This window comes from Prunus avium, chromosome 2 (genome assembly GCF_965620075.1).
Source record: "Prunus avium chromosome 2, drPruAviu1.hap1.1, whole genome shotgun sequence".
Lineage (NCBI taxonomy): Eukaryota > Viridiplantae > Streptophyta > Magnoliopsida > Rosales > Rosaceae > Prunus > Prunus avium.
The window spans coordinates 43,215,559-43,226,626 of NC_142285.1; the positions used below are offsets into that span (position 1 = coordinate 43,215,559).

An 11,068-nucleotide genomic window follows, 5' to 3' on the forward strand; every position below is an offset into this window, starting at 1 on the left:
TTTCGTCCTCATAATAATGTTGTTTGTTTTCGGGTCACATGCATCATCTTCTTCAATAATTCACCAAAGGAATTTTCAACTTTTGTCCTTACACTATTATATATAAAAAGTGTGACACAAAGGAATTTCCAATGGTTAACAAAGAAAGCCAAAGGTACTTGCTTTGCTTCCAACTTTCCATACTGTGCACCTCGTACTATATACGACACTGTAGACTGTCGACCACCATCAACATCCATCTATTCTTCTACGACAACAATTCTAATGTTCATACCTCTAGATCAAAAGTGACTTTTTCCCTTTCAATTTTTAGTCAAAGGGTCAAAGCTCAAGCCAAGTGCGAGTTTGGTTGATTGATTGGCCATTGAGCCCAAACTTTTGTGGGTGTGCACAAGAACGAACTCATTCTCATAAATCCAAACAGCAGTTACAGGAAAAGGGAACTCAGGAATTACCAAACAAATGGGATTTTGAAGAGGTTAATGACAAAAACCCCAAACAAGTTGTGATTTGCGAGAGTGCAAATACCGAAAGTAGGTTTGATTTAGATTCACTGCTTCCATATTTTATGTTTCTTCAAGGGATTAATTAATAGGTTTATGCTATTAACACATCTACATTTCCTATTTTTGTCACAGACTCACAGGTACTTAAAAATTAAATCACTGTTTCGCACAGCAATTACCATTTAACGTCAATAACCCTCCCAAGGGGTGGTGAAAGCAGCAGGTGTTGCAAAACAGAGCTCTTAATTGTTGCCACACAAATTCTTCTCAATTTATATGAAGTGTGTCAACTGTTTACGCAGTATCTTGAGAAGATAATGATGAATTTCTTTTCTTATCTAAGCCCCTCTAAATCATGTCCTGTATCACTTGAAGAACATCTAAAATTATAACTGAGACTTTAGCTAGCATTTCATTTTACTTTTTATTGTTTTCAAGGATCCAATTTAAAGTTAAGCAAAGAAAGAAAAAGGATAGACAGTGTGAGTTTCGTCAATGAGAGTATGTTTCATAAAGACAACCGAACTGAACAATAGAGTTTATATTTGCTGTCAGAAACTCCAACGTTTCATAAATCAGATTACAATGAGGATGGGTATTGTCTTCTACAGAGAACACATGAACTTTCCTGTTCAGCTCAATCCAACTACATCCAGGATCCTTTTTCACTTCCAAGCTTCTCAATCTCTTCCTTGCATTCATCTTTGCCCCCCACTTTCCCAGTACTGCATATATGTTAGACAAAATTATATAAGCGGATATTGGCTTGGGATCCAAGCTAAACATTTTCTTAGCCACCTTCTCACCCAGTTCCATGTCCATCCAGAACCAACAAGCATTTAGCAGAGCTCCCCAGATAACCCCATCTGGTTCCATCGGCATCTCATCGATAAACTCCATAGCTTCTTGTAGACGACCAGACCTACCAAGAAGATCCACTATGCATGCATAGTGTTCAAGAGTTGGGTTTACTCCATAACTTCCTTCCATCATGTGGAAAATTCTCATACCTTCGTCGACCAGACCAGCACGACTGCAGGCAGACAGAATCCCCACAAAAGTAGCAGCATTAGGGATGACTCCTTGCTTTAACATTTGCTCAAACAGCAACATTGCCTCAGAGCCAAGCCCATACTGCGCATACCCGTTAATGAGAGCTGTCAAAGCCGCCACATTTGGTGAACGAATGCAGATAAATGATGTTTCAGCATCACTGATGCTTCCACATTTTGAGTACATATCTATTAGGGATGTTCCAACATACACATTCGATTCGAATGGTGTCTTAATCAACTGGGCATGAAGTACTTGTCCCAATTGAAGAGATCCAAGGCATGAACAGGCATGAAACAGAGCAGAGAATGTTGATCTTGTACGGTCAATTGACAATCTGTGCATTGTCACATATAGTTCCAAAGCCTCCTCATGCTGATGATTTCGAATGTGACCTGAGATCATGGCATTCCATGTTACAGGATCCCTTTCCCTTTTCGTTTCTTCAAAAAGCTTAAAAGCCTTATCAATGTCCCCAATCCTAGAATACACAGAAATCATGGTATTTGAAGAGATTATAGTTCTATGCTTCATATTCTCAAACAACCTCTTCGACTGATCAACTTGACCACTCATCGCATAACCTTTGATCATCAAATTATATGAAACTGGATCCTTTTCTTTTAGTCTACTAAAAATTCTTTCTGCATCTTCAATCCTATCCATCAATACAAGCCCCCCGATAAGCGAATTTGAAGCATTTAAACATGGGTTTTCTAGTCGATCATAAACTCTCTTGGCACAATGAACAGCCTCACTATCACAATAAAATTCTATCAAAGCACCACCAATGGATTCTTCAGATTCAAAACCATACTTAATCAAAAGTCCATGCACAGCCTTCCCTGCACACAGCACTCCCAATCTCCCATAAGCCCTTATAACACAATCCAACGTAAACTCATTAGGGGCCACCTCACCACTCCCCCTCATCCATTGAAACAACTCCAAGGCTCTCTCACAGCCATCCTCGTTCTTAGCGTACCCTGAAATCAACGTAGTCCATGCCACAACATCCCGTTTCGGCATTTTTAGAAACAATTCCATAGCATCACCCATCAAATTACATTGCACGTATCCCACGAGCATTAAGCTCCACAACAACTCATTTCCACCACGCAGCTCATCAAAAACCCGCTTAGCATCCTCAATTTTAAGGCAATTAGAGTAGAAATGCAACAGAGAACTCCCCACTAGCTCAAAACACTCCGTCCCAGTTTTCAGCACCGAGCAATGCAACTCTCTTCCCTCACTCAAAGACCCTGAACGCGCGCAGACGCTAAGAGTTGTCAAAAAGGTCGTTTCATTGAGTCTCACATTGCCATGATGCATAATTGAAACCAAAGATAGAGCCTCCCTGAATCTTCCCCACTTAGAATACCCCGAAACCATGGCGTTCCATGAGACGACGGTTCGGATGGGCATTTCGTCGAACACCTTCCGAGCAACATCTAGCTGCCCGCATTTGCTGAACCGAGTTATGCAGACGTTGGTGGAAACTATGTCGGAGACTAGAGTTTTCGCAGGTTGATAAAGGGTCGAAAACTGTTTAACGTTCGGCTTCCATCGGCTGCGCTTCCATGTTCCCACCATCAACATTTTCAGTTGAGAGAGAGGTGAATGAAGCTCGACGACGTCGTTATACTGTAACTCTTCTCACGTTCTCTCTGTTTTTCTTTTTTTTCGTTTTTTCTAATGATAATGATCAGTAAGTGATTGCATGATTCGTAGGAGAACCTCGTGTCGATCTAAGTTAAGTCACCAGCAGCCACGTGTCATTTATTCATTATATTAGAAATTCCGAAATGCAAGCGCTTCATGCACGAAGACACGTGCCACGGTGCCCCCTTGTGATCTTACCACTTACACAGTTTCGCTCTTGAATCTTTTCGCTCACTCGTTCTCTGTGTCTCTCAACCCAGAAAACAAGAAGCAGAAGAAGAACAAACAGAGACGAAGACTCTTTTTTCTCACATCACACGAATTTCTTTTCTTTATATATATTTTTTTACTTTCTTTTAATTAATTTCCTTAATTAAAATGGTGAAGCTGGCGTCGGCTCGGGAGGTCCGAATGTACGGGCCTCGAATGGGCCGGAATCGGGCCGAGTACATAAACGCGGGGCTCTACGTGTTCGCGACGGTGGTGCTGCTTGGTGGGTTTGTGGCTCAGCTGTCCAGGGAGCCCAAGTCAGGCCTGGTTCTGATGCTCATAGCCTTGGTGATAATCTTGGTGGTAAATTTGCATGATATGGTGGCCCACCTTGCCATGTTCGACTACTCGATGCCGTTGATGGAGCTGGACCTGCAGCTGGCGCTCGTAGAGTTCGCAGTTCCGGTGATTCAGGCTCTGGGCTCCGTCCTCTCATTCTTGGGTGTTCTTATCCTTCTAATTCAGGTTTATAACATATATTAATTAATTGCTAATCATTTAATTAAGAATGTGATGTGGCATTAAGTGTGCAGAGAAATGTTGCAGGCAGAGAAAGGGTATGGCTACTCTAAGCTTGAGAGGCATGCGAAGAACATGCTTATTGCTGGCCCTGTTTTGTGGCTGCTGGGTTCGATCCACAACTCGTGCCAAATCTATGAGAGAGCAGATGGGCATGTCCAAATCCTGCAACAGAGCGTGCACATCCCCTTCTTGATTGGCAGTGTGCTGTTCACAGTCGGTGCAATTCTCAACACCCGAGAGCAACATGGTTTGTTTCGTCATGGCCTGCAGCTACTGGTAATTGTTTAACCTCATCATTGAACCATTAATCCATTAATCCTTGTCATGTCTAAGTAATTGCGGTTATGAAATTGGGCCGGTTTGGGATTTGTTTTTTTAGGAAGCACTTTTGCGTATAAGCAATTGAGTGCAAGAACCTTGAATTTTTTGTTAAAATTGAAGTGATTCCCAAAAAGCACTTTTGTTACCAAAAAGCCCTTTTTTTTTTTTGGTTACATTGGAGGAAAGAAACCCCACTGGGGTTCGATCCTGGGTGCCATGGGGGGAAGGGGGAATCCACCACCACTGTGGTGGGAACCCATTGGCCCAAAAAGCCCTTTTAGCCATTATAGAATCACGCCCAAATAGGTTAATTGATTAATTTGTGTGTTTGTGCGTGTGGGCAGGGTAGCAATTGGGTGTGGTTGGGGACGGGTGGCAGCCTGATGTTCCTGATTGGAGGATTGGCAAATGTGGTGAAGGTGTTCAAGATGCAACAGATGAGTGATGGGCTGAGGCTTGAGAAGCTGAGGGGAGGGGCACAGGAGCGGCTCGTTTATGAAAGGGAAGGCCATGTTCCCCTGATCCTAGAAGATCAACGGAGGAGAACAAACAGACCACCTTATCACAATGATCATCATCATCATCATGTCGAACCAAGTGTAGCACCACCAGAACCTCCCACCCCTCACAAAGATGTTCTTGTTGGTCCCACCACTTGAAAACATATGTACTTCGTACTTGATATGGCTCTTGTGCTTCAAAGTTTTTTCTTTTCTTACCCTACTTTTTATATGTCATATCCTGTGCACAGAAGAAACTGCATAAATTTACTGCTTGCCTCATTTCCTGTAAGAAGATACTCTTCTTTTATGTGAATCATAATTTGATACATATGCAAAAATAACTCATCGTAAATACAAAAAGAAAAACTTATGCAAACATCTCATACCCTTGTAAGAAGATACTCCTTTATGCGAATCATAGTTTGATACATATGAAAAAATAACTCATTGAAAATACAAAAAGGAAAACTTATGCAAACATGTCATACTCCTATTGGCATGAATAGGAGTCATAGTTTGATACATATGAAAAAATAACTCATTGAAAATACAAAAAGGAAAACCTATTCTCCGTAGAAGTATTTTCCAAGCAAAATATGTTTAAAAATAATTCATCGAAAATATAAAAATAAAAAATTTTGCACACATATCGCACTATTATTTATTAAGATGAATGTAGGTGAATGTAGGTACGAAGGCTATAATTACGAGTATCTTTTTTTTCAAGGACCTCTTTGAAAGAATTAACCTAAAAGTAGTGAATATTGCTAACAGAATCATGGGCATATCAATATTCGAATCTATGATACTGTAGTAATGTGTGTGAGAAATTCGCCACCTCTTTGTAGTTTAGAATATCTTTTTGTATTCAAAAAGAAGTAATGAATATTTACCAAAAAAGAAAACCTAAAAGTAATGAATGGGTCACTCGAAGCCCACTTGACCCAACTAAAACTTTGGCAATGCAGAATGGGCAATGAACATATATAAAACTTTGGGTTATATGTTATGGCCCAAAATGTCAAATAGCCCCACACTTTTTTCCAATGGTTTTTTTCTCAATGCTCTCACCAATAATTTTACCATAAAAATGTACCCTTAAAAGGAACCACAGAAACTATATTTCTGGAGGTAATATATCGACTTTTCAGTTCTCTGTATATCTATCTTCCTTCTCCTTTTTTAATTTTAATTTTAATTTTAATTTTAAGCGGACTGCGTAATACGCGTGCTCAGTCTCAGGAGCCCTAACGGTGATAAGAGGAGAGCGAGCCTTTTGTCGTCTGTCTCTGTCAGCCCTAATTTACTTATTCACAATCACAACGTTCGTCTCAAACAATCGAGGTTTTACTTCCTTTGAATTTTTCAGGTAAACATTTCCTCACCTATAATTCTTTCGATTTTGGCACCTATTTGCCCCAAATTTTAATTTTCTATCTGTAATATGCTTCTGTCCATTTTGTTTCAATTCTATATTGCGTCTTCGATCTCCTCCCCTCTCTGTATTGCAGAAACGCATATATTTATATGATTGTTTGCTTTTCTAGGATATTTATGCGCTAAATTGCTGTATCTTTCGGAAAAATTTACACTTTTTTTTTTACATATTCTCGTAATTTTTTTGAAGACAGAGCTGTCATTCTCATGACGGCAATTTCCCTACTTTGATTTGCTTACGCATATTATTTGTATGCATTGTGTACACAAATTAAAATTTGCCTACACATATACGCATATTTACGTGCATTCAATATATATATTCATCACCAATTCTAGGCATATTTATGTCGTAAAATATAATATGGGCATGAAGTGTAGTTTTTCGTTGTGTGTAATCAAGATGAAGATATATTGAGTTTGTGATCTTGTGAAAGTGTGGTAGATTGAGGGTCTGAATATTTGTATGGTGTTGTTCTGTAGGTGAAGTGTTGGTTTGCAGAATGGCTTCTGTGTCCAGTCAGCCACAGTTCCGTTATACCCAGCCGCCATCGAAGGTTCTTCATTTGAGGAACTTGCCGTGGGAGTGCACAGAGGAAGAACTGATTGAACTGGGAAAGCCATTTGGTAAAGTTGTGAACACAAAGTGCAATGTTGGAGCAAACCGTAATCAAGCTTTTATTGAATTTGTGAGTGTCATTTCAGTTTTTTTTTTCGGGGTTCATTTTGCACATTTGTCATATATTTTACTGATAGACATTTTCCTTCAATGCTTGTTACATGAATGTTTTTAGGCAGATTTAAATCAAGCTATTGCGATGATATCATATTATGCCTCATCTTCAGAACCTGCTCAAGTAAGGGGGAAAACTGTTTACCTACAGTACTCCAATAGGCAAGAAATAGTCAACAACAAAACTGCTGCGGATGTTGCTGGAAATGTACTGTTGGTAACAATTGAAGGTGATGATGCCCGCCTTGTCAGCATAGATGTTTTACACCTGGTAAGCAATGTGCCTGCTTCCCTGTTATAGTTAAAGAGGTAAACTTGTCAGTATAAATATGTTTGCGTTAAGGTATTGTGTTTGGGTTGTAATTTGTCTTGTTCTGGGATGTTTTTGTTTGACATAAATGTGAATGGATCAGCAGGCCCATTTCAAGAGAAAATCTTCAATGGCAGCTTAGTGCATCGGGAGAAAGAGCACATGTGTGTTTGTCTCCTTTCTCCTTTCTTAACACTGCCTCTTTCTTCCCTAATCTTCCTCCTCATGATCCTGATCCTGATCCTACCACTCTAATAGTTTAGAATGTTTTCATTTCTTCTCTTGTGCATCCTTCCATCCCTTTTTTATTTATTTTCTGTTGCTTTGTTTCATCAGCATGATTGTCTCACACTTTTATGTTATACCACGTCTCAAGTGTTTAATTGCTCTCTGAGTGTAAGTCTATCCGGCATGGATACTTTTAAGTCTTTATAGAAAAGTGGATACATGGATTAATGATGGCAATTAGAAGATTAATGAACGGCTCTTATTCCTTTAAACTAAAAACTGGAATTATATGACCCCATGGTTATCCATATAGGATTCCTCAGTAATTATATTTTGTACATAGGATAATGGTTTTACAGATACATTGGTTGAAAAATTAAGGTGCCTCCATAAAATCAAATATCATTCTTGCTATTTAATAGCTAGAAACCAAGTTTTTCTAATAATCCTGTGTTTTCTTCGTTTGGGGACACCCATTTCACCCAAATAAGAAGTCCTAACAAGCGGGATGTGGTTGGAATCTATGAGTCTTGGATATTCTGTAGGATTTTTGGGTTTTTTTTCTTCTATAATTTTCTACTAGTCCTATGTCTTCTGCGAGTGGGGATACACATTTCACATTAACTCAGTACAAGTCTGGTTGATCTCTAGCAGGATAGTCTAAGCATCTCCCTAGTGGCTCCGAAATTTTTAGTTAGTATATTCCATTAGATGTTTCCGTAGTACCTGGAAAATGAAATTTGGAGGTCTATTATTATCCCATAATGATTCGTAGAGGGATTATATCGGAAAGGTTTTTTTTAATCAAGTTTGTAAAATGTATGGCTTCTGTATATCTTTCTGAATGTTTACCAGCGATGCAGGTATTTTCAGCTTTTGGGTTTGTGCACAAGATAACTACTTTTGAGAAGACAGCAGGATTCCAGGTCTATATTAGTTAATCTAGTTCTGAATTTCTAACTGGCTTCCATTGGCCTTGACAATCTCATTTTGTATTATTCTTTTCAGGCATTGGTGCAATTTTCAGATGCAGAAACTGCCACTTCTGCAAAAACTGCACTGGATTCAAGAAGCATCCCCAGGTGACAGTTGTATTAGTTGCTTGGCATGGTTTCAAGTCTAAGATTAAGTTGTTCACATATGTAGGAGCTAGGCACCTGTTGGTTATTAGGGCATGAGTGGTCTGTCAGAATTTTGACAGAAATTTAAACTTTCTATGCATGTTCTTGTACTATAATTTTTAAAAATAAAGCAAAATAGTTCTCACAACCAATGCCTCGTTGTGTGATACTGCTAAGTTAGGCCGTTAGATGATATTTGGTGATGATGGCACACTTTCTGCTTGTATTCTTTTTTATATGCGTGCAATGCGCCTGCATAATGATCATCTAACTTTTTTTCATTCGGTATAGGTATCTTCTACCTGACCATGTGGGACCATGTACTCTCAGGATAACATATTCTGGACACACGGATTTGAGTGTGAAATTTCAGAGCCACCGAAGCAGGTAATCACATGTTCTTTGTTCTTTTCCTTGGGAATAATACCTAATGTTATGTTGCAACCCTCTATGTTTGTATTTGTTAAGTTTCCTCTCTTGTTGGTTATTAGTAAAACCATGAATACCTTTTTATTAAGAAAATAAGAAAATCTGCTTTTTAAGTTTTACTTTTTAGACTGTCTTTGTCTCTTTGTTGGCGACTACTGTTCTCACTTTTTTCTGATTCAGGGACTACACTAATCCTTACCTGCCTGTTGCTCCATCAGCCATAGATGGAAGTGGTCAGGTAATGCATTGAGGGAAAAAAAAACTCTTATTAGATTATTCATTTGGCAGGCAGACATTTATGTACCAAGGCCCCCTTATTGATTGAGTAGCCACTTCCCAACCTTGGCATTCATGTAACATAGTAATGTTTTTGTCTTTGTATGAGGTGTTTTTGTACTTATTGATTTATCATTGCAGATTAGTGTGGGCTTGGATGGGAAAAAGCTAGAACCTGAGAGTAATGTGCTTCTTGCATCTATCGAAAACATGCAGTATGCTGTCACCTTGGACGTTTTACACATGGTATATCCGATTAATTTTCTCAATTGATTGTTTTCTTAGTTGACCATGCTCGTTTAGTTAAAAACTGATCTTTATTTTCTTTTTCCTGCCATTAGGTCTTTTCTGCTTTTGGGCCCGTTCAAAAGATTGCCATGTTTGATAAGAACGGAGGGGTTCAGGCTTTGATTCAGTATCCAGGTACCTTTCTGATTACTCTATTTCATGGTTTTCAAAATTGGACTGGATGGGCTGGTCTGACCTGGTTGATCGGTAACCAGCCAGCTGGCACGTTCATGGTTGAACTTAAGCCTTACTGATTTCGAATTTAGGCCTTGATGATTTCAAACCTAAGCCTCAATGATTTCAAACCTATTTTTAAGCCGTACTGATGTCAAACCTAACATAAGCCTTACTGATTAAATATAAGGTTGTTTTTCACCAATGTACATGGTGCCATATCTGCATGGTACTGTGTTGTACAATTCCTGTAAAAGTAACTGCCGGTGATATATTCAACTAGATAGTAATTTAGGTAATAATTATGTTATGGCGTGCAGATGTTCAGACAGCTGTAGTTGCCAAGGAAGCCTTGGAAGGGCACTGCATTTACGATGGAGGGTTTTGCAAGCTTCATATCTCATATTCACGCCATACTGATCTCAGCATAAAGGCAAGTTACTTGATTGGTCATTTGCACTTCTATATTATATTCCACTTCTCTTAGGGTTTTCTTTTTTCCTTCAACTTTCCCCATGATTCCGGGAGACAAGCTCTGCCTAATTTTCTGTGCTTACTGTGCTGATTACAGATCAACAATGATCGGAGCAGAGACTATACAATCCCTAACATTCCAATTGTGAACTCACAACCCTCAATTCTGGGGCAACAGCCAGTTCAGATGATAGCTCCCGCAGTGCCTCAGTACAATGGAGCTCAATTTGCTCCAACCGATCAGGCTGTGATGCCCCAACCTTCTGCAGGGTGGGGACCGACGGTTCCAGCAGTTCCTCAGTCTGTGCCCCATCAGATGCATAATCAACCTTACATGCCACCTGGAACTTTACCTCAGCCTTCTCAAATGGGCCCTGGCATGATGCAGAGTGGTGCACCGCCTGCAACTTTGCCTCCCTATCACCGTGGTCATGTGCAATAACGTATCCTCTTGTATTGAATTTTGGAATTCGCTGTCGTAGTTGTCATCTCACCGTTCAATGGAACAAGCCTCTGCATATACAAGGAGCATTTGAATGAGGGAACTGCTCATCTGTAAAAGCAGCAGCCCCTTATCATTTTCTTGAAATTTTGATAGTGAGATTCTGTAAAATTAATGGTCTTCTAGTACTTGATTTAGTCCCATGACTCTGTTGCTTACTGTCGGTCACTTATGGCACTTTGAAATAATATAACTTATTAGTTTTAATTGGGTTGTTCATGAAAACAATTTTTCTGCAAACGAAAAAATATATATATTT

The 11,068-nt window shown here is 39.3% G+C and overlaps 3 protein-coding genes across 4 annotated transcripts; 2 read left to right on the forward strand and 1 right to left on the reverse strand.

Moving 5' to 3' along the window:
• Positions 1–998: 998 nt before the first annotated feature.
• LOC110767164 (putative pentatricopeptide repeat-containing protein At1g56570) lies at positions 999–3,409 on the reverse strand. The gene has a single exon (XM_021970621.2). It carries the CDS (start codon positions 3,156–3,158, stop codon positions 999–1,001), a length of 2,160 nt encoding a protein of 719 aa, XP_021826313.2. The 5' UTR covers positions 3,159–3,409.
• A 42-nt stretch (positions 3,410–3,451) lies between these two features.
• On the forward strand, positions 3,452–5,052 carry LOC110767166 (polypyrimidine tract-binding-like protein). The gene is made up of 3 exons (XM_021970625.2): positions 3,452–3,956; positions 4,038–4,289; positions 4,679–5,052. The coding sequence occupies exons 1-3, from the start codon at positions 3,600–3,602 to the stop codon at positions 4,991–4,993; spliced, it is 924 nt and encodes a 307-aa protein (XP_021826317.2). The 5' UTR covers positions 3,452–3,599; the 3' UTR covers positions 4,994–5,052.
• A 915-nt stretch (positions 5,053–5,967) lies between these two features.
• Positions 5,968–11,016, forward strand: PTB2 (polypyrimidine tract-binding protein 2). Of its 2 annotated transcripts, none has more exons than XM_088248329.1 (11): positions 5,968–6,206; positions 6,758–6,963; positions 7,069–7,278; positions 8,409–8,471; positions 8,554–8,627; positions 8,997–9,053; positions 9,276–9,333; positions 9,513–9,617; positions 9,713–9,794; positions 10,154–10,266; positions 10,405–11,016. In XM_088248329.1, exons 2-11 carry the CDS (start codon positions 6,778–6,780, stop codon positions 10,747–10,749), a joined length of 1,293 nt encoding a protein of 430 aa, XP_088104455.1. In that variant the 5' UTR covers positions 5,968–6,206; positions 6,758–6,777; the 3' UTR covers positions 10,750–11,016. The 2 variants fall into 2 exon arrangements, with proteins under 2 accessions (XP_088104455.1, XP_021826314.1); XM_021970622.2 differs by having other exon boundaries at positions 5,970–6,206; positions 8,958–9,053.
• Positions 11,017–11,068: the final 52 nt, after the last annotated feature.

Coding starts and splice junctions, on each gene's coding strand:
- LOC110767166 (XM_021970625.2), top strand. CDS start 3,600: ATGGTGAAGCTGGCGTCGGCTCGGGAGGTCCGAATGTACGGGCCTCGA. Junction 3,957..4,037: donor TTCTTATCCTTCTAATTCAG/GTTTATAACATA, acceptor GAAATGTTGCAG/GCAGAGAAAGGGTATGGCTA. Junction 4,290..4,678: donor GTCATGGCCTGCAGCTACTG/GTAATTGTTTAA, acceptor GCGTGTGGGCAG/GGTAGCAATTGGGTGTGGTT.
- PTB2 (XM_021970622.2), top strand. CDS start 6,778: ATGGCTTCTGTGTCCAGTCAGCCACAGTTCCGTTATACCCAGCCGCCA. Junction 8,472..8,553: donor AGAAGACAGCAGGATTCCAG/GTCTATATTAGT, acceptor TATTCTTTTCAG/GCATTGGTGCAATTTTCAGA. Junction 9,618..9,712: donor CCTTGGACGTTTTACACATG/GTATATCCGATT, acceptor TCCTGCCATTAG/GTCTTTTCTGCTTTTGGGCC.
- LOC110767164 (XM_021970621.2), bottom strand. CDS start 3,158: ATGTTGATGGTGGGAACATGGAAGCGCAGCCGATGGAAGCCGAACGTT.